The 21,262-nt window shown below is 44.3% G+C and overlaps 1 protein-coding gene across 1 annotated transcript in view; it reads left to right on the top strand.

Moving 5' to 3' along the window:
- LOC108572088 (extracellular sulfatase SULF-1 homolog) overlaps positions 1-21,262 on the top strand; it is a 107,085-nt gene that overhangs the window by 48,916 nt on the left and 36,907 nt on the right. Inside the window, exons 2-3 of the mRNA XM_017934279.1 lie at positions 6,361-6,685; positions 7,152-7,391. Coding sequence (XP_017789768.1) covers positions 6,436-6,685; positions 7,152-7,391 — 490 coding nt within the window. The 5' untranslated portion in view covers positions 6,361-6,435. The remainder of the gene's footprint in view (positions 1-6,360; positions 6,686-7,151; positions 7,392-21,262) is intronic.

Consider the following 21,262-nt stretch of genomic DNA (forward strand, 5'->3'; position numbering starts at 1 on the left):
TTCACTCTCTCCGTCCTCTTCTATCGTCCGACGACTTCATCTCTTCGAGCTTCGTCTCTCTATTCAGCTTCGTTTAAAGCAAGAGAAACGAGCTGGCTACGTGGGACTTTGATGTATTCGAGTCGCGGAACAGTATTCGCGGAAACCAGTATTTCTACATCGCATTGGCCATGCAACAAGATCGGACAGGAATATTCAAACGAGCCTGCCACCACTCAATACTGTACTTAAGACTTCGAGAAACACCGAGGCAAATAGAAATACCTCGATTGTTCGTTCCTATGAATTGTTGCTAATTTTTTTTTCGCGGTTGATGTACCGTTAGCGCGTGGATCGCCGATGGTACACGATCGTTTCTGCAAGCGGAATTTCCATTAAGCGAAAAGATTACTCTTGGACACGAGGTTTAAAGGGACGAGAATTTAGCATTTTTAATTTTTTTTAATGTGACTTGTTAATTTCGCTTTAAAGTACTGATAAATCTCAGATTTTTTTCTGACGCACTGAACGTGTTAAGGAGGACAGTGCATTTGCAAGTGAATAAGACTGAAGAATGTTCGATGAATATACATGAAGACTGTATAAAGAATTTCGAAATTAGAATGATCAATGCAAAATAAATTGATGATCTCTCTGTTTGGACCAAAGCATCTGAATAATTTGTCTAATTTGAAGAAAGAAATCTGAAATCCCTAATTTTCAAGGGTTTCACTGTTCCAGTATTAGATAAGAGCGCTTTAAAAATAATGACACATTTTTTCCCTACGTGGTTCATGTTTGAATTAATTTCTGATGCACTTAGGACTATTAAACAAAATTCCAGGAGAGGTCCTAGATTTTTTCTAATTGAGAAAACATTTTTCAGTTATTTGGTCCCTTTAACCAGTCACCCAAGTGCAAAGCAATTTCTGCTTGGCCGATCGACAGACTGGCTACCCTGTGCTGTGTGTTTAACGATTACACCGTGTTGACTGGTCAACTTGGAGAGGAATAGATGCACTTATGGCCTCGGTGGACACGCACGGTTGTATAGCCGTTGCGTAAAGTCGAAACGCGCGACTGCACGCCGCCGTCGCATTATCTGATTGCGCTGAATTCAACCCGCGTTACATTGCCACTGTTCTCTGGCCAGGACGTGACGTCAGGGTTAGGTAGCAGCGACCGCGAAACATTTATGCAATACTCTGTTTGTGATCTGTCTGCAATTGGACAAACGCGAGAATTCGCAATCGAGATGGAGACAATCTGATACGAAAAGTATTTGGAATAATCAGGCATTGTAAAGGAGCTTAAAAAGTACCGACACACTTTTTAGGAAAGGCTTGAAAATGATCTGCTTACTATTTTTCTTTTTTTTTTAGATTAACATTTCTGTATTTTTCTAAATGGGAATTTTTGGGACGTCGAGATTGCAATTTAGAAAATTTGAGAAAATTATCTTCAAATTCAATTTTCTCGAAAACTAGGACTCTTGTGAAAAATGTTATTCTCCTTCACGGTTTTATCAGCAGTTACCTAAAGAACACCCTGTATATAGGTTCTCTAGCAAGTGGTTCCGTGGTAGAAAGACTGGACGGTGTTATTACGATTCCCAGCTGTTAACACCACATCCGAGGCGGACGAGATATTCCCGTCGCTGGAGAATCCCAATCGACGGGTTGATGATAGGCTGGAAGGAGAGTCGGCCCTCGTAACGCCGAGACGCGGATTAGACCATCTGCGGTTTGCAATTGGCCGCGGCTCGTCGGGGCAAATAACAAGTCGGTGAACGGTCTCGATTATCGCGCGTATGGTACGCGTGTAGCTGGGGACCCTATAGTCTCTTCTCCTTTTGACGCATCGAATCCATTTGTATATACGTCTGTCATTTGCACCACGATTATTTCCTGTCCAGGATTGAATTAGCTCTGCCAGGCTCTAATTTTATACTATCTCATCCCACACGATTTTTGCATCGCAAGAATATGTAATGTGATTTTCTCTTTCTCTCTCTCTCTCTCTCTCTCTGTAGAATATCGAAGATCGAACGAGACTTTTCTCAATTTTTATGACACTTTGAGAATCTAGACTTCTTATTATCCGTTTGCACGTGTGATTTTCGCTGGCTGATCGTTATCGTGATCAACGGCACGATCGTTTAGTTGCCCGTAAATTTCGTGGGGCTTCCCACGCGCGCGCGGCGGAACCGCCTCGGAATGAATATTCAGTCTCGATCTCTGGGACGAGCCACGACCTACAGAGGGATCGACCTACACTCCGTGGCGGTGTCGCTGAGGAACGTGTCGCGTCGCAGGTTTACACGCGAACCAACCAATACGTAACATCCGTTTTACCTGCGACCTACTACTTCGCCCGTATATAGCGTACATCTGTCGATAGTCAACCACCCACGCCACCTTTCAACGTACCCGCGTGTGTACGCGTAAATTACGTTGGCGAAGGGAAACGTTCTCGCGAGGAGGAAGATCGACGTGTACACGCGTCTAAATACGAGCGTGTGCGTGCGCGCGAATCGAATGCAAATGAGCGTGCTCGACTCGTTGGAATCGCTCGGCGACGTGAACTTGGGTTATTTACGAGCGTGATTGAGACTGAGTGGTTAGGCGGGGATTAGCTTGACGCTAATTGCTGCTTCTAGATATGAAGCGCTTCCGGGATTTGTGTAACAGCGTTCAGATGTTGTCATCGCGTTGTAAACTTGTTAAACAAAGTGAGATACGAGGAACAGTGGGGATAGATGAAAAAATTGGTCTATCTGTTGTTAAATACTCGTGAGAGTATTATCAACGAATAGGGGAGTGTCTTCCGATGAAAATGAGCCGAAACACGACCCGATTCGGAGCACTTTGTTTGCCCGATTCGAAAATCGTGGGACACCCGGTACAATGCTTCGGGTTGATAGTTGTCCGAATGGTATGGTGTTTGGGCTCATTTTCCTAGGAAAATACCCAGTTACCCATTCGTAATATTCTCAGGAATACTTAATAAAGGAATAAACGAATAACTTTCGTTAAAAGGTATCTAATTCTTCTCTTCCCAGGGATGAAACCCAATTTTACTTCCCCTACAGCATCTGAAGTCTCGATACTTCATATGCTCCATAGAGAAGCTACTAGAACCACGCAGATTCCCTTTAAATTCCAGGGGCCAGTTTCCCGATCTCGTAAGAACGACTTCAGTCGCGACTTTCTGCCGGGCGATGCAGTTACTCAATTGTCGCGGTTGCGAAACAAACGGAGAGATTATTGTTTTACTATTCTTAGCTGCTCTATGGGGCACTGGTTGTCTGAACACGAGACAACGAACGATATACGGGAGTTCATTGTACCTAAGAGTTAGTATTTCACCGGCGAAGTCGTTTTCGAAGCTACGTAACGCTGACGGAGGAAGATCAACTGGCAATTCGGACCAGCGCGTGCTGGCTATGCGATTTATCGAATGCCCCGACCGTCAGTTTCCACCTTCGACCTCCTCCTTTTTGCGCTTCACGCGTTCGACGAGCTGGTTCCCTTGGGTTTCCTCGAACTTCCGCAAATTAATCGACGTTCGTGTGGCCAATTACCGCGTGATAAATTACGCGCGGTATCGTTCGTCAGTGGTGCTTGCCTTTTGGCAAATCCCGCGTAGAACGTGCGCGAGTTAGAGAAAGAGGGTACATATTGTTTCTTCGAAGTATCCAGCCTTGCCTACCTGCTGCTGTTTCAGCCAGTAGAGAGGCGAGGTGATTATCAATTAGCGGTAATTAATGCGGGATTCGAGGCAACGGATCGCGAGCGACCGTGACATCGCTTTCTGACATCCTTCCAACCGCCTTCAGAAGCGACTGTTCGCTAATTAGCGATCCGTAGCGATGCTGCATGGTCGTGCACGTGTTACGATCAAAGAATATCACTGTGCATTTGTATAAATTGGAAAATTAGCGTCGTGAAGTCAACGAAATCCTCGCATCTCTGTCGAACCTTTATCACTTAACACGTTATTGCTAATCAGAGTACTGAAACTGCTTTGTAATACCTGAAGCCTAGTAGATTAAGAACTCAGCTTTACCAAATGCACTAAAAATTCTTGCTAAATTCATACTAAAATAAAAAAAAAAAATGATAATTCTGAATAAAAATTTCACCGCAAGTATCTACACTTTCCGGTAACACCGTACAACTAAGAATGGTAGAATTTGATCAAGTGGAAGAAAAATTATCAGCTGCAACAACAAGCCTTCGGGATCGTTTCGAATTCGCGTCGCGTGGCGTTAAAATTGGGAACAGAGAGCGGCACGTATCGAGAAATTTAATAAAAGACCGCATTTCCCCGGAAATGGGTCGGCGTGAGGGGAAGAGGCAAAGATCGCGACGCGAATACCGGCGATCTCCGCGAAAAAGTCCCTCGAGAAGCGTTTCCACGGGTCCGTGGGAACCTGTTCGAACCGCATCGTAAATTTGCCCGGCATTCAGTTATCCGCATCCATATTCCACTTCCTGCCCTAAAACGTCCTGCCTTCCATTCTTCCGCGCCGCTCGATTGGAATCGCGGTCACTTTTAAAACGCTCCTGAAATACCTTCCACCACTTGTCCGTCCCGGTTCGTGCTCGAAAAACCGGCAGAAAAGTTTGCCGAGGGACCTCTCGGCGTTGAAATTCTCCGCTGTCGGAAAGTTTCGTATAGACGAGATCGGGTTGTGATGTTGATCGAAGATGACTCTTCTGTTGCATTATCGCGAGATAATATGTTTATTCGGTGATTATTAATCGCAGGTGTTCCGTGTTTTCAATATAGAAGTGAGCAGCGTCGAATTACGTGTCGATTGTTAAGTTAACTCTTTCAATACGAGTGATGTCATGAGAATACAAAGCGTGTAAAAAAGTTTGTGTTCATTATGAAACGTGTTCTGTGGAGTACTTGAAAAGAAAGAATAAACAACGAAGATACGGTGGGGGAAAAAAAAAAAGATTTCCGTGTTGCAAGTGTTAAGAGGTTCTTTTAAAAAACATTTCCAATCGAAGAATACTTGAAAAACTGAGATTGTTCAGGAGATAATCGGATAAAGACACGATTCGATATCGAACTCGATCCACGTCTTTACGAGATAGAAGATCCGTCAAGCGGACAACCCATCCATTAGGATCGCGAAGAATCATTGAACCAGTGTCCAGTGCAAGTTACATTGTGCGCGTAAGAAACACAGGTAGATTTAAGCGTCCACCATAATCCAGTCAATGAGACTGGGATAATTCAGGTGCTAACGACTATTTACGAGGCGGTCGATCGTTCGCGAGATGTCTGCCGAGGAGGAATGCGACGGAGGTTTGCCATAAAACCCCAACTATCCGATTATGGTTGCACGGTACCCGGTTAGGTCGCCTTCGTTCTTTTTCTCTTTCTTTTTTTTCTCTCTCTTTACGTCTTTCATCTTTCGTTCTCAACTGACAGAGAGAGAGAGAGAGAAAGAGAGAGGAGAGACAGAGATAATGGAGCGAGAGAAAGAGAGAATGGGAAGAGAATGAGAAAGTGAGAGGAGAGACAGGGATAATGGAGCGAGAGAAAGAGAGAAACGATACCTGCTCAACTCCTACTTCCACTTCCACTGTTTAGCTACGAGGATCACGTCCGGCTGGCTCGAGTATTATTCGATAGGGTTACGTTCCAGAGCGCAAGTGGTCGCAACTACCCAGCAGCAAGTAACTGAAGTTGTTCGTTAATTGTTTCGCACGGTGCACGATCGAGCTCGCGGAGTTATTGGCAATAATTAGCGAGCACGTATATCCTGCTATAATAGCCGGCCCCGTGGCATTAAGCTGTTATGCAATCCGTTTCGGTCGCGCAAGAATGCCAAGCCAGGAGCGATCCGGCTGCCGATCATGCGATCTTCCTGTGTGGCGTAGCTCCGGGCAGGCTTTACTCACGTCCCAAAGGGGTTTTCTCGTTCGAATTTATTAATCGAGGCTATCGAGTTTATAAACCGTGTCCAATTCTTCAGAACTTTCCTTCGACTTTTTCAACAGAATTCAACGGAGAAAGACGAACAGAGCGTGTTCCGTTTGAAAGCCCCCAAAAACTATCGGATAAATCACTTTTGCGCTCGTGACGGTACTTCAGAAGCGAGGAAAGTGGGCTTGGAGCAATTTAATTTCGAAAGAGACTGCAGAGCGCTCGAGTTAGATATCGCGAATGGTTCGCCACGAAATTCTAAACCGCTGGGCTAAGTGATGCCGTCCTGACGTTTAATTGACAAGGGAACAATATAGCGCAAGCTTAACTCCCCTGCCCCACTGTCGGCGACACAAAAGACTTATCGACATTCCATCCAATCAACGTCACCAACAAAACTGTTCATTAACGTAAGACACGCCTTGCTTGTTACAGCAACAGACCGCCATGATATGACACTCGATTGAGAGAAAGAGCGTGCAACCGACTATATCCAGCCAGCCAACCAGCATGAGGAAGTTACTGCAGTTTTTGGTGGTGATATTGTTGGGTGTCAATGCCAGGCGTACAGACGCCAACGTCCCTGCTGACGACATTTACGCCGGACAACGTCGTGGTTCCCTTCACAAGCCTAATTACAACGGCGGGAACAACAATTACAATTCTCAGTCGAACTCACCCTATCTGCCGTATCAACAGCCCAGAGAGAGGAAGCCAAACATAGTCCTGATCCTGACGGACGATCAGGATGTGGAACTCGGTTAGTCGTTCTATTGTACTCTATTCTTCTCTGCTTCTTTCGCCCCTCTGAAAAAGAGATAATTGCTGAAAAATTGCCGGCTAACGTGTTCACTCTTATAACATTGACAAAGTTTCGTAAATATTCAGCAAATTATTTCGTTTGAAAGGACGGTTTCGGCGAACGCGTTAACCCTTTGACGGTGAATTTATACGGTATCGAAGGCAAACCTCGTACCTAAATTCTCTAAGCGAGGCAAAACACACAGCTTCTACTTCTATACCTTCCGAACGAAATAAAGCTAAAAGTAAAAATTCAATCGAGAAGAGGAGAGAGAACGGTCGATCCTTTCTCCGAAAATGCAATCCGCTCTCCCTCTCTGAGGAGCGAAAGATCCCCCTATCTATCTTTCAATCCTCGGCCAGGCGAGCCTCTTTTTCGAAGCTCCTTCTGATCAGCGTGTGTTGCGGTTGGTCCAATCCCTCAGGTTCGCTGAACTTCATGCCACGGACCCTAAGGCGAATAAGGAACGAGGGAGCCGAACTGAGACACGCATACGTGACCACTCCTATGTGTTGCCCGAGTAGGAGCTCCTTGCTGACCGGCCGTTACGTTCACAATCACGAGGTCTTCACGAACAACGACAACTGCAGCAGCCCCCAGTGGCAACGGGATCACGAGCCTCACTCGTTCGCCACCTATCTGAGCAACGCTGGATATCGTACCGGTGAGTACCTCTATGCCACCCCACTTTTCATCCCTCCTCGTGTCTGTACTCTTCGATCTACGAATAGTAGGTGAAATCTGGTGGCTATGTTTCTTCGCGGAGCAGTCGTGTGATTCTTGAACCGGTTAAGAAATTGCTAGGAACTTCGGCCGATTGACGATTTTATTATCTAAAGATGCCAAACTTCCAAACAAAAGTCTTTACGTGATGGAATTCTCTAGTTTTCGAGATAATTCAAAAAATATGTTTCCTATCCCCAATTTTGATGTCTCTTTTCACTCCATTGCTATGGAAGAAACTGAGAACTTTGTAAGGATGGACATTTATTTCTTGGAGAGTGTCTTCTCGCGCACCCGACTTTCAAGAGTGATTTCACCCTGAAAATATGATTCTTCGCTAATAAAAAAAAATACGTGTCGAATATTTTCGGTTCCTCTAACTATATGCAAAGTTTCATCAAAATCGGTGTGTATCATATGAAATTTTTTATCTCACCCGGTGTATATTAATTGAGAAATGCAAAACGCTCTATCCGTCTCAAGATAATAGGGATAATAGGATAGTAAATTTTTGAAATGACGAACTTTGCAGTCTCTCCACGTCTCTCTAAAGACACAATAGGTGAACAAAGTATCGTTTGATCGCGATTTTTTCAAGTCATCATTTGATCGCGATAATTCAGTCGATTTGTAGCCGTCGGGCCTATTTAGGGATTATTTATCACCGCGAGTTCTTCTTGAGCAGTGTCGCGACTTCTTAATGGTCTGCGAGGTTCCGAGAGGTAACAGTCCGAGGCCGTGTGCAATCGTCGACCTGTGACCCTGCGAATCCAGAGAATCTGGCCACCTTCAATTGAAACGCGACTTCCACTTGCGCGTAATTGGAGTCAAGTGCATTCGATGCGATAAATCCTCGTTGCATAAGCAATTACTACGTGGAAGCCTTACTTATTATTGGCACATCTGGATACATTTTTTCAATTGATATTGGAGGGTCGGAAACCTCGATACCCTTCAATTACTTCTTCGTTTATTCGAACAGAGATACCGTGTTCGTGCACTCTAGAAATTTTAGGTAAATTGACCGAATTTTCACGAGAAAAAACACCGTTATAGTATACATTTTAATAAATCACGATGAAAAATTGACGCATTTCCTAAGCAACGGTGCCAATTTTAGAAATCTCAGAAATCCCAAAGAAGAACCTCTATCAGAGGAAGCTGACCGAATGTTTAAGCAAAAAGCCTGGAGAAATTACAAATGTCAGCCGAGATTCTATTTCTAATTAATATGAAAGCAAACAGATCTCGGTTTAAACTCAATAAGACAACTTCCTGGCAGATCTAACACGCGCTACACCTACCTGACGCTCTATCTTAAGCCACGAGTGCTATGATCCCCCTTTCAGCCGTAATTACGCGCCAGCGAAGACACTCAAGCTCAACGAATATGGTAACGCGCAGATTTCCACAGAATATTTCTCTGTTCAATTCTCAGAGACGACTTCTCTCGATCCCTGAATCGATAGATCAACTCGTCCGATAACGTCGAATATATTATCCGTGACTATCTCCATTTTCTGCCGTTCGGTCCGAAGATACTAATTTTCAAACGTAACAAACGCACTTATCTCGCGATCCTCGTCGTTCAATTCGGATCAAGCTTCTTTATTATAATCCACGAAACTGTTACCGAAATATATCACGTTTAATCCAACACGATCTCGTCAGACGAGTCCCGCAATTGTGCTCTTCTCCCCTCTTCAACCGCTATCCAAGCGAATCTTGACCAGTTGCAGAGAGGGCGAAGCTCGTACAGATAAAGAGAGAGAGAGAGAGAGATAGGCTCCCTGATCCGACCAAAAACGGTTGCAACATGCTAGTCCAGGCACGAGAGCCACGATCGATCATCGGAGAACAATAATTCAGCAACCTATGGCGGATTGAATGCAGATGAATCGCGACGGTGCGTCGATTGTTTGCATTGTTACAGCGTCCGGGGATGTGCGTCGCGATGATGCATCCCTGATGGACGAGAGGAGGCTCGATACAATTACCAATCGCGCGTCCAGAGAAGCCTGGTACGCTAGAATTGCCTTTGCGATGCTTTTTTAACGACGTCTCTGATAATCAGGATCTATCGATCAGAGGCTGAACTTTGAGAAAAAGTCACGCGATCGTCGAGGAAACTATTATTCGAAAGGGACAATGTCTCGTTAATGTCGACAAAGGGATTACTTTGATTTATAGTTGAGTTGCTGATCGATACTTTTAGCGAGCTAGTTTCGTTATTTTCGAGACACCACGTATGTGTTTTACCTGAATTACGAAATGATTACAGAAGGATAGGTTTGGTATTTTTCTTAAGATAAAGGTGAATTTCGATCACACGTTGGCGGAGCTAATATAAATGGATCAGGGGGCGAACGAATACCACAGACATCTCGGACATTGGTCTTTTTGCGATTTCACTGAAGGCGGTCGAGAGTTATCTCGATGGAATCGCCGGTAAGGTTTCAGCGCCGCTTATTTCCCTTCGAAAGGGAGAGGAGCAGCAGCAGCAGCAGCAGCAGGCTTCCTCTCATCATCAGATGCAGCTGTTTACAGACACCTTTTTTACACGGCTGAAAGCGATGCCAGGCCGGTCCTGAGATGAATCGATTTCGCGGCAACAACGAGATTTCGAGCGTTCGACGAAACGTCGATCGATTGGAAACCTGGAGAATGCACAAACCTTTCTCTCCGTCCTCGTTCAATTCTCGCGGTCTGTTAGAGTCTTCTGGTAACAGCCGGTTGGAACGTCGATTCGTTTGGGAATTTCGTGAATTTTCGAGAATTCTAATTAGCGGGAAACGATAGAACGGACGGACGATTAAACGTTCTTCTCGTTTCGTGTGAAAATTAGTGTCTGGAAGAAGTAAGGAAAAGCGGTAGTTTCCAACGAGGATATAAGCATGTCTAGTTTTAACGGAGGAGCGGGTTCAAGGAGCTGAAGAACACTTGTAATTCACGTAGAAACGACTTTCGACCTCTTCTGCACCAACTGATTAAAAGCCTCTCTCTTACTTCAGACTTCGCGGTTTTATCTTTTCTAACCTACTTTGCCGAATACTTATCTCCGAATTACCTGAAAGTCCACCGGATTCATTAGACGAAATTACGCTTGCCGGGGCTGTTACTCGCTTTTACGCGCCTAATGCCCGATTTAATAACCAATCTAGGTAGAAGGTTCTTTTTAGCGATAAGAAACCACTAGCCGAGAGCAATCACCGCGTTCTTACCTGTTTCACGTGTTCCCTGGTTTTATTCCCTTTGCCTTTCGTGGTTTCTTTCCTTCAGGCCACAGGGACCTATTTCGGGAGACATGCAAATTACGCTGGAGAGAGAACGTTCCTTGCATTACAGGGATTCGGGTAAGCCTCGAGAAATATTTCTACCTTTAAGCTTTATCGCAAATTTCATTCTACCCGATTCTTATCCAAACAATAATTCCTTTCTTTCTTTCTTTCGCGTAATCGAAAAATGTCAACGACAGACATTTCAATTCTGTTATTTACCATTGAAGAATTTAACAGAAAAATAAATTGGAAAAGGAATAATAAAAAAATAAGAAATTCCTGTTACCTTTGCCTGACATTTTCGCAAAATGCAAATCACCCCGAGATACCTGAACAACAGTCAGCAATCCCAATAGCAACTTTCTCTACACCACAAAATACCGAAAAAATTAAAAAAAAAAACCCCCACCACCTTTACGTAAACTTGCAACAGGCTATCGGCGACAAGCGTCTCTTAAACTGCGGCGCGTATCGCGTCCTGCGAACAGGATCTTGTAAATTAGACTGCAGAGAACCGTGGTATCTGAGCCGGCGAGAGCTCGCATAGATCCTGCGAGAGGCGTATCTGGTCGGAAGATTATTCGCGAAAGCGTTCGATGAAACCAGGTATGCCGTTCTCTGCATTCGAATTCTCTGCACGATGTCCGGTGCTCGTCGTCGATCACCGGAGGTAGTACATAAGAAAAGAGATCACGAGCAGCGGAGAGGAACGCGAACGAAGACAAAAATCTTCTCACGATCGTGACAGTTCGACCCTTCGATGGTTAGACAGCAGCAGCAGGCTCCTGTTGGGAGGAGAGCCCTTCGAGGAGAGTCTTCTTCCCTTTAACCACGACCAAACGATTCTCTTTCTTTCTTACTCTCGCTCCACTGTTGTTCTCCTCTGTGCATCCTCGACTCTCCTCTCTCTACGTGTACGCGACCATATTCGAGAAGGTATAGGACGTTGCTCCCTGAAAGCGGCCAGGTTTCTCAGACTTTAAGCCGCGTCCACATCCGGCACGGGACTGGCGTCCTTCCAAAAATTTCGCCACGCGTCACGCCTGTCCACGGTGTTCTCCTCCTCGAGCGCCACTTCCGTGAAACGGCGTGTCTACTCTGTTAAAAGGAGACTCGCGAGGCGAGCCTAGCCACGGTGACAACGTCCGCTAATTATCGCGATATTTCTCCACGATGCCGAGTTCTCGTGGCTCTCTAATAAGGTTCTAGTTACCAACAGGAACTTTCGTACAATGGACAGCCTGTGGTGTGCGCGTGTTCTCGCCTTTTCGTTGGGATAGAAGGATCCTCTTTGTAATGTTTGCAAAAAAGGTGATAATTAATCAATCGAGGAAGAACGTCGCTGAGATAAAGACAGCTATCCATCTTCGGTGAAATGAGTTCAAATTGCAGGGGGCAGAGAAGAAATTTTTGCGAGAGAGGCATCCGGTTTGCTCGTCGCTCGCTTTTTCTTGCCGTCCCGAAAATTAAGGACCTGTTATTTTCACGGTTGCTTCTTGCTGAGTGGGTTTGTACTTGTGGGAGATACCGAGGAGAGTAGTTTGTGGGATATTTAAGAAGAAGCTGGTGGAGGATAATGGCGGAAATATTGCTCCCCCGTTGGTCGACCGCGAGGATTGGAATGTACGAGATTTTACCTGTACTGACCTACCTTTCGTATCGGATATTTCAATTTTTATTCGAATTTTCCGACACAAGTACAATCGAGGATGACACTTGGGAAAGCTGATTTTCAAACAGTAATTGCATTGTACAACTGCTTTTTAACCCTTTCACTGCTATCGACACCTACAGACAAGCACTCGGTGATATTCGGTCACTGATTGGTATCATCGCCTCCACATATAAATTTCATATTTATCTATAATTTATTCCACAAATACAAAATACAGCGACCATTTTCCTTTCGAGTGTCCACGAGTCAAAGGGTGAAATGAAAGAGTTTCGTCAATTTACCCTGATTTACTCTCCCAAAAAAACCCTCACCCTTTAGAACGAATGAAACGGTGTAGTGGGCATGAAGCAACGAAGAAGGGAAGAAAGTAGACACATTGAGACGCGGATGGTCGATTTGCTACGTAGGGTGGGCACTAGGAATAATTACGAGCCGTGAACCGCGACGGGCCAGAGCCAGTGAGTCGATCGCCGGCACAGTACCGGCCACAGAGAAAGAGAACTGGTTTCGTTATCGTGGCTGGTTGTGCGCGGTGTGTCCCTGACCAGAATACCGGGGCTGGCAGGCCGGGCGACAAATTTTCTTCGCTATCTTCGCAAGAGGATCTTGTCACGCGCGCATACGTTAGCCCAGCCTCACCTTTAGGCCGCGTTCAAGACCCTAGTGTTGTCCGACGGGCGTGAAACTAGACCTGAATTTGCTCGATGCTAATTAGGTCCGAGAAACTAGTCCGTGATCGTTTCTCGCGTTGCTCACGAGCGTTGGCCCAGGGCGTGCATCTCGCCTGCCGATAATACAAGACCAAAAGGGGAAGCTGCTCGTATGGACGAGGGTCGTTTTCAAAAGTTTCGTGGACTAAGTAGGGGAGAGTTGCTTTACTTGCGATCTTTACGAATCGAGAAATGAAGAGTGAATTTTGCGAGATGTTTCGTGGTTTACGCAGGGGAGAGTTGGTTATTTACCATTTTTATGAGGCGGGAAATGAAAAATTTCACGGTTTAAGTAGAGGAGAGTTGATTATTTGTGATTTTTGAGTCGAAAAATGAAAAATTTCGTGGCCTAAGGAAGGGAGAGCCGATCATTTGTGATCTTTATGAATCGAAAAATGAAAAATTTCACGGTTTAAATAGGGGAGAGTTGATTATTTGTGATTTTTGAGTCGAAAAATGAAAAATTTCGTGGCCTAAGGAAGGGAGAGCCGATCATTTGTGATCTTTATAAATCGCAGAATGAAAAATTTCACGGTCTAAGTAGAGGAGAGTTGATTATTTGTGATTTTTGAGTCGAAAAATGAAAAATTTCGTGGCCTAAGGAAGGGAGAGCCGATCATTTGTGATCTTTATGAATCGAAAAATGAAAATTTTCACGGTTTAAATAGGGGAGAGTTGATTATTTGTGATTTTTGAGTCGAAAAATGAAAAATTTCGTGGCCTAAGTAAGGGAGAGCTGATTATTTGTGATCTTTATGAATCGAAAAATGAAAACTTTAGCGATTTAAGGAAGAGAGAATAGCTTATTTGTGATTTTTATGAATTTATAGCAATCATCCTTCATACTTAGACCACCGTTCGAAATGTCACAGCATCAGTCGCGTTCTTTCTTCTGTTACTGACGTTACTCGATTCCTCATATCGTATTGGTTTCCTAAACCGTACATCACCGATTTCAGTTCCGAGATTACGCAGGACCTTCGTAGTGTCTCCATAATCGATTCGACGACGTCTTTATTAAAGGCGTTACGAGGAGACAGGAAGTGAACGTGAGGCGTAGCCAAGGCAACGGTATATTGCCTCGATTGTTCCGGCAAAAACAATGTACCACAATAGCTTTGCTATTGATCTTGCTGATTTGAACGATAAACGTAGCCCGTATAGGTCGATTCTTACAGTGTGGTCCGTGTTTCTAGGTGAAGTACTTGCTGTAATCTCTTGAACTCGATTGGAAAGTACTACACGTACCCTCTCTCATCTATTACTCTTTGTACGAGCACTCGGAATGTATTAGAAAGATGGCGAAATCAATGGACACTGTTCGTTTCGTATTCTCCTCGATTTGATCTATCACTTGCAAGTTTTTACTTATTTTCAGCTGGAGATGGTAATGAGAAGTGATTGAAATTGATAGCACTTGGGAGATAATAATAGATCAAAACTTCAGATACACAGAGAAAGCGAGTTCTTCCTGGTTTGGAAGTGAAAAAATCTAACTCTTTTTAACCGTACTATCGAATTTTTCGAAGCAGCGGTAGAATTGGACTAGGGAATTGAGATACGAGAGATATGAGAGATGCACCGTGGAGATTGCCAAGGAGTTAGACTGGAGATCTTGGATGGCCTTGGATGTCCTTGCGCCACGGGGCACTGAACTCCTCTGAAAAGTGGCTTTCACCCTGCGCGGTAAAAAACCGCGGCATTCCATTTGAAGAAACGAGGCTGACCCTGAGATCTCCTTAATGCCTCCGCGTACACGGAGCAATCTCCTCCGCGACATTCTTCTCCGAATTCGCGAACGTTTAGTGCAACTCGCGTTTTACACGAGTGTCTCCAAGGTGAAAATTGGTGGTCGAAGCTTGGAAGCTTCGTATCGCAGAAATTTCCTCAGATCTCTCTTATTTCCCAATTTTCCGTGTAACAGTGATTTAGGATACTCTTGGAAATTTGACTGTATTTCAAGTGGTCCTTTTCAGGATCTAGGCTTTTTGTACGACAGAAATTTCCTCAGACCTCTCTTATTTCCCAATTTTCCGTTCAACAGTGATTTTAGATACTCTTGGAAATCTCCTCAGATCTCTCTTATTTCCCAATTTTCCGTTTAACAGTGATTTAGGATACTCTTGGAAATTTGACTGCGTTTCAAGCGGTTCTTTTCAAGGCCTAGGCTTTTTGTACGACAGAAATTCTCTCAGACTTCTCATATTGTCCATTTAACAGTGCTTCGACTGTTAAGAAAGTTTCTCTCAATTTGTTTGCTCGCGTTGTTAAAAAATACCGAAAGGCACACCCTTTGTGTTTCTTCTTCTCTTATTTCGGATACCCTTCTGCCGTATTTGTAATGGTTCTCCAGAGGAGAATTCTTCCAGTCGAATGCCATTGCGGAGGAGGGTTTCGACAGCATCTTTACACGCTGTTTTTTCACTTTACGGCGCCCTTTGCCTGCCGTTGGGTATAATGATAAGGCCACACACGCGTCGAGAACCGCACCAGGTATAGAATAGATTTGGCGTAGGATAACCGGAGGTCTTGGATCGACGCTCCAAGTGTTGAAAGTGAGAACGAGCTGGGGAAACATTCGGCGGCGCACCTTACTCGAGCCTGTTCACTGGGAAATCTTCGACGTGTAAACGTTGCACCCGATGCATTTCTTTATTTACGGAATCGACGTGCGTGAACACAAAGAAAGTTCTGTTAAAAATAGCAACGCTAACTTTCTTCGTGTCCCCGATCGAAATATCGATGAATTCCATTGTTTCACGATTGACGAACACTTTGTGAAATTGAAAATTTCTATTTTAACCCTTACCTTGAAATTTTAGTAGTTTTCTGATAAGAAAATTCGAAACTTGAGGCAAACACGGACAGGAAATGTGCGAAATAACGATCTGGCCGGATATTTCAATCTTTCACCTGGAAGATCAAATATTTTAAGTGAGAATTATGCAAAAGGGTATCCGGTTATTGACATAAGGGTTAACACTGACAGCACGTGACATTTTCCAGTGATGGAATTTTTCATTTCTCTTTCGACGCTGATAGTTTTCAGTCGCATAATTTTTCTCAGAGCAGCATCGAGCAGAATGCGAAATATGTGCAAACGAAAACTGAAGTATCGAGATAAAACACTTTCCACGTTCGTTCCGTCGTTTCTCCGAGAAAGTTTAAGTAGCAGTATTAATTTCCAACGATCAAACAATGGATCTCGATTAAATTCTCCGGGACGTCTAGTTAAAAAGCCCGATCCATTATCACAAATGAATTGCAACTCGTCAAACAAGTAGTTGTACAAGCCGCGACAGGAAAGAATCCAAGTGGTTAACACATCACAATAGCAATAGCCGGGAATCCTTAAAAGTCCCTTCTTTCCCAATTGATCGATAGCGTTGTTCCCATTGCAGCAGATTAAGCGTCGTTCGTGTCGCCCGATATCTTAATAGAATATCAGATCGATCTTAATGGATCGTGCGGACACCGGTTCACCGTGATCGACGTCCCGTGGATTTCTCCGTGTTCCTCAAGCAGATCTGCCTATGCAAATCGCGTCGAACACACCGCTCACGACTTATTAGCCGATCTCGACACCTCTCCAGATCCTACTCGCGGATTCTCACAAATAGATATCACGCGACCCGTACTCTAACCTCGTCTCACGCGCAATAAAACCTTCTCGAAGGCAAAAAAAACGGATGAGAAATAAGAAACGACAGTGTACAGTGCGTAAGTATACGTTAGAGTAGCAGCCATTTAAAGCGAATTTTCAATCGGCGGCGTCACGATACGGAAGATCCCTCTTTCCGATCGAGAATTACCAAGTTTAACGTGCGTTCGAAATAGATTCAGGGATCGCGTTCGTTTTGTGTGTACGTATATGTACAGCTAACTTCGACGAATTCCTGTTGGACAGAGAAAAGGGTGTGTTTTCCAGTTGTGGAAACACTCTCGATAATTAGCGGCTCGCTCGTGGTTGCACGCGTGTTCCTCGAAAGTCCGCCGGCTGGAGGCTCGAAGAGTCGCTGAACCGTGAGCGGTTTGCTTTTCCTACGTGCGCCATTATTCGATCACTTTGATCGCTTCTACTATGAAACTGGGCATTGATGGTTCGTCGTATGAAATCTTCTTAGGATATTGCACTGTTTCGTTTTATATCTGTAATCTTTTTATCTGCTGTGTACACTGCGTTCTTTATTAGATAAGTAGCTACGCTGTTGGAGCTTGTGTGAAAATTGTTTGCGATACACTGGGTGTGTCGCTTATAACGGATATCTAAATTATTTTTCGTTGGAAATAAGAAAAAATGAGTAAGAGTTGGAGGACTATTCCAAAATAATCTTTGAAACTTTTTGTCTACTATCTAAGATCGTTTTGTGGTGATCATGTCATGGGCCATTGAACTCGCCTTAATATTTACTAAGTATTTACTTAATGTCAGTGACTGTGGAATGATCTTTAAAAAGACCAAAAGGGGAATTTTTTTACGTTTTCCACTATAATAAAATAGACACAACATTGAGCCTAACTATAGTGGTTCTAAATTAAAAAAAAAAGAAGAGTGATTCCAGGTATCAGAAATTATTCCACGAATCATCACGTCGAACAACGAGGGTGCACAGCAATTTTCATGATGAAAAATTTCATTACAATCGCACGAAAATATTTTTCCACATTCTGTTGAACACGGAAGGAACAAAAGGACGGGATATCAGTTATTTCAGCGTTAATTAAAAATTCTCCGAAAAAACACACGCAGCATGTGGCGAATACACGATAAAAATAATTTTTCGATGTGCTAGGTGGAACGAATTTTTCTCACAACTCCTCGAGAGGCCTTCTATCGATAGTCGAGGATCACGTGGGACGCGTCCAGGGGCGGGCGCAGCCCTTATCTCTCAGCCTTTTACCGTATAATTTACGTAGGCTCGCATAGGCTCGGTTAAAACCCAATTTACCGATATCAGATTTTCGCACGGCGACCGGCCATTTCCTGGCCGAGCGTGTAGAAACACGCGTGTTCCCTTCCTTCGAGAGCAGAGATTTGCCAGGCTCCGAGCTACGAGAACGGTTATTACGAAACACAGACGTGGCTCGACACGGTGGTTTTTGCGAAATTAACGGAACCGACCGCGGAGGATACGCAGAAGTTCGAACAGTTTCAGAAGTAGAACCATTAAGAGTACGCTTCGGAATAGAATTACTGTCCACTCCAGACAAAGAGTTGGCCAATGTGTCGATGAAAAAAAAAGTGAAATGCCTTCACGCTTGATTTTCACGGTTGTCGAATCGTTTATACGTCCAACGCGAAGATATAGTCGATGTAGCGGTGAAGAAGGTTGAATACTTCGTGTCTCTTCTTTTTAGATAATTCTGCAGCAATTTGAGACAGAGCAATAGAGTATCCTTCGGCTAAAATTTGGAAATAAAGTAAATTCATAAAAATATGTAATATTCTCTTGCAAAAATTCTTGAAACGTACCGGGTGAGAAAAAGGTACGAATCGTCCCCATTTAATTATTCAAAAAATCCCAGTGTGAAAAGAGAGAAAATCCTCTCGTTGGAACTAAAAATTTTGCTTTGGATCGTATAAAAAAATGACAAAATCCTTGGAACGCATCGGATACGAATCTTCCCCGTTTAATTATTCAAAGAACTTCCCAGTGAAAAGCGAGAAAATTCTCTCATTCGAAGCAAAAATTTTGCTCTCTACCGTACCCAAAAATGACAAAATTCTTGGAACGCACCGGGTGAGAAAAAGGCACGAATCCCCATGTTCGATTTCTCAAATAATTTCGCAGCAAGGTACAAGAAAATTTCTATGCAAAAGTACCACGTATGTTCCTCTTCGTGGAATCCACGTTTAATCGTGCGACGATTGTTCGAGGTCGTATTTTCGCATCGACTTAGCCCAAGAGGAACGTCCAATCGAGCCGTTTCTACCCTCACGCACTTGGTCAGCAATAAAACAAATCTCCTTATACGCTTGTAAGTTCGCACGGTTCCGGGATGTCGTATATGGCAATCGAATAGGTTATTCCGTGAATCTTGGATACATGCCTGGGTGAAATAGGCGAGAGGAGAGAGAAGAGAGAAGGGTGGTAGTGTGTGTGCAGCCGCGATGACTTGAAGAGATGCTGGTAAACGATACATCGCGTTGTTCGACTCGCGTTCCTCGTTCCCTGTCTCATAATTCGCGCGTGTTGTGTGCACGTCCGATGATTCTCCGAGCGTGTTCGAATATTTCTATAAAGCGGGCCGTTCGAGAGTCTCGTAAATTTCACGTGTCTATTTTAATCCTTTGTGAGATAAGTTAAAGCGGACGGCTCGTGTCAGTGGAGGCTTGACAGTCGATTAAATATCTCAACTTGAACCGCGTCCAGTATAACGACGCCGGTAATTAATTCGCACCGACCTTTCGATTAGATCTCTAATCATCTTGCCACGATGTTTTCGAAACGAATATGGATAGGTATGAAGCATAATTCTCGGTACGAGGAATTAATTACTGTCATTAGTTAGCGTTCGTGTTACACCTTGCACAGAGAGAGAGAGAGAGAGAGATTTATGGCTGATCGTCAGGAATATTTAAAGAAAGAGCGTAAAATCTGACGTCAGTCAGATTGATTCTCATGTGTAATAAATTTTGAACTTTTCAGAAGCAAAGATTCTTGTTAAATTTAATACCAAATTTAGAATTTTATTTATTTTTGAGTGGAGAAATGAATTACTTAGGCGTCTGAACGAGCACCGAAGCTCAGCCACACTTTTGGCCCTTTAAACTTTAAATGAACCTGGGTATAAAAATTTTTAAATTAAACTCAGTGGAATTGAAAAGGGCTACTGCGTGCTAACCAGGACCCCATTAAGCCTATTTCGAGCAAAAAAGCAACGTCCAGACGATATCTCCGGCGCTATGCGAACCGTGTACCACGGACACGATTGTACGCCGATCCTGGAGGGAGAAACCGAACATAGATACAAGGAGAGATGAGCCAGTACTGCACGAAAGTCGGTCGAACCGTTCGTGAGGATCCTGGAGCGAGGAACTGGCCGTTATCAGTACGGCCAGGTTGCTGTTGTTCCTCGCTGTTCATCTCTGACGCAGTCGTTACTCTCCCTGTTCGCTGTAGTATCTAACATGATCCATCGAATCACCTCTGCATGAATGCGGAGGATGCTAACCCTTTTCCAACTGCATTTGCATTAACCCTATCCAGCAACACACACGTGAAAACCTTGTATAACGTAAAATTTCCACTTGGCCTCTTCAAGCACTTGAAGCTTCTTAAAAGCAACGTCGAAATATGTAAAAATTTTTTTAACATTCTACCATATACGACAGTATTCCTGTTTCTCTCGTTAAAATCGTACTCAAACGATAGACATCAAACGTTCCACGCTCATCAACCTATAAACCTAACTGATTACAATCCCTGTTCTTATCAAAAGGGTCAAGAGACACAGAGAAGCGAACAGCACACGCTCAACTTCCAATACCCCTCTCTCTTCCATTCCCCTCCAGTTCATTACGAGCCTCGTACCTTGAATAGCCCCTAAACCACAGACGTTAGTATCACGCGAAGTTCCTCTAGCCCAGCGTGGTAGCAGAGGCTGTACTTCGCGAAGCTTAAGTTCCCTAATCGTACCTGAGGAGTTCATTCCCCGCATCCCAACCTAACCCAGCCGTGCAGTTAAAAGCAAGTACCAATAAAGAGGGAAATTTACAACGGGTGAATGTGGAAATTTTGCGTTGCGTTCGAACGGACGAAAAACCTGTACCAACAACCAACCAACGGAGAATTCGGTGTTTTCAGTGGAAGCGTGTGTGTACGCCCTCGCGATGTGTGGCTCAGGTAGGCCTCGGTGGTTCCGTGCAGGTGAGATTATCTAAATTTAAATCGCAAGAGGAGCATTGTTCGCGTTGCGGCTCGAGAGGACGCGCCGCTGGTTTTTCGAGTGCTTGTGTGGGGAAAAAGAGAGGGCGAAGGGAGCGAGGGGAGGTCGAAGACGAGCCGGACTGTGGCACCCACACGAGGGTGTGTTGCACACGCTGCAAGCACAAAAGGGCGCCCCCTCAGATGCAGGTGCAGCACTGCGGATCGGTGCATTCATTGGGCTTTTGCGGAGATTCTCTCTCTCTCTCTCTCTCTCTCTC

Source organism: Habropoda laboriosa, unplaced genomic scaffold, assembly GCF_001263275.1.
Source record: "Habropoda laboriosa isolate 0110345459 unplaced genomic scaffold, ASM126327v1 scaffold67, whole genome shotgun sequence".
Classification (NCBI taxonomy): domain Eukaryota; kingdom Metazoa; phylum Arthropoda; class Insecta; order Hymenoptera; family Apidae; genus Habropoda; species Habropoda laboriosa.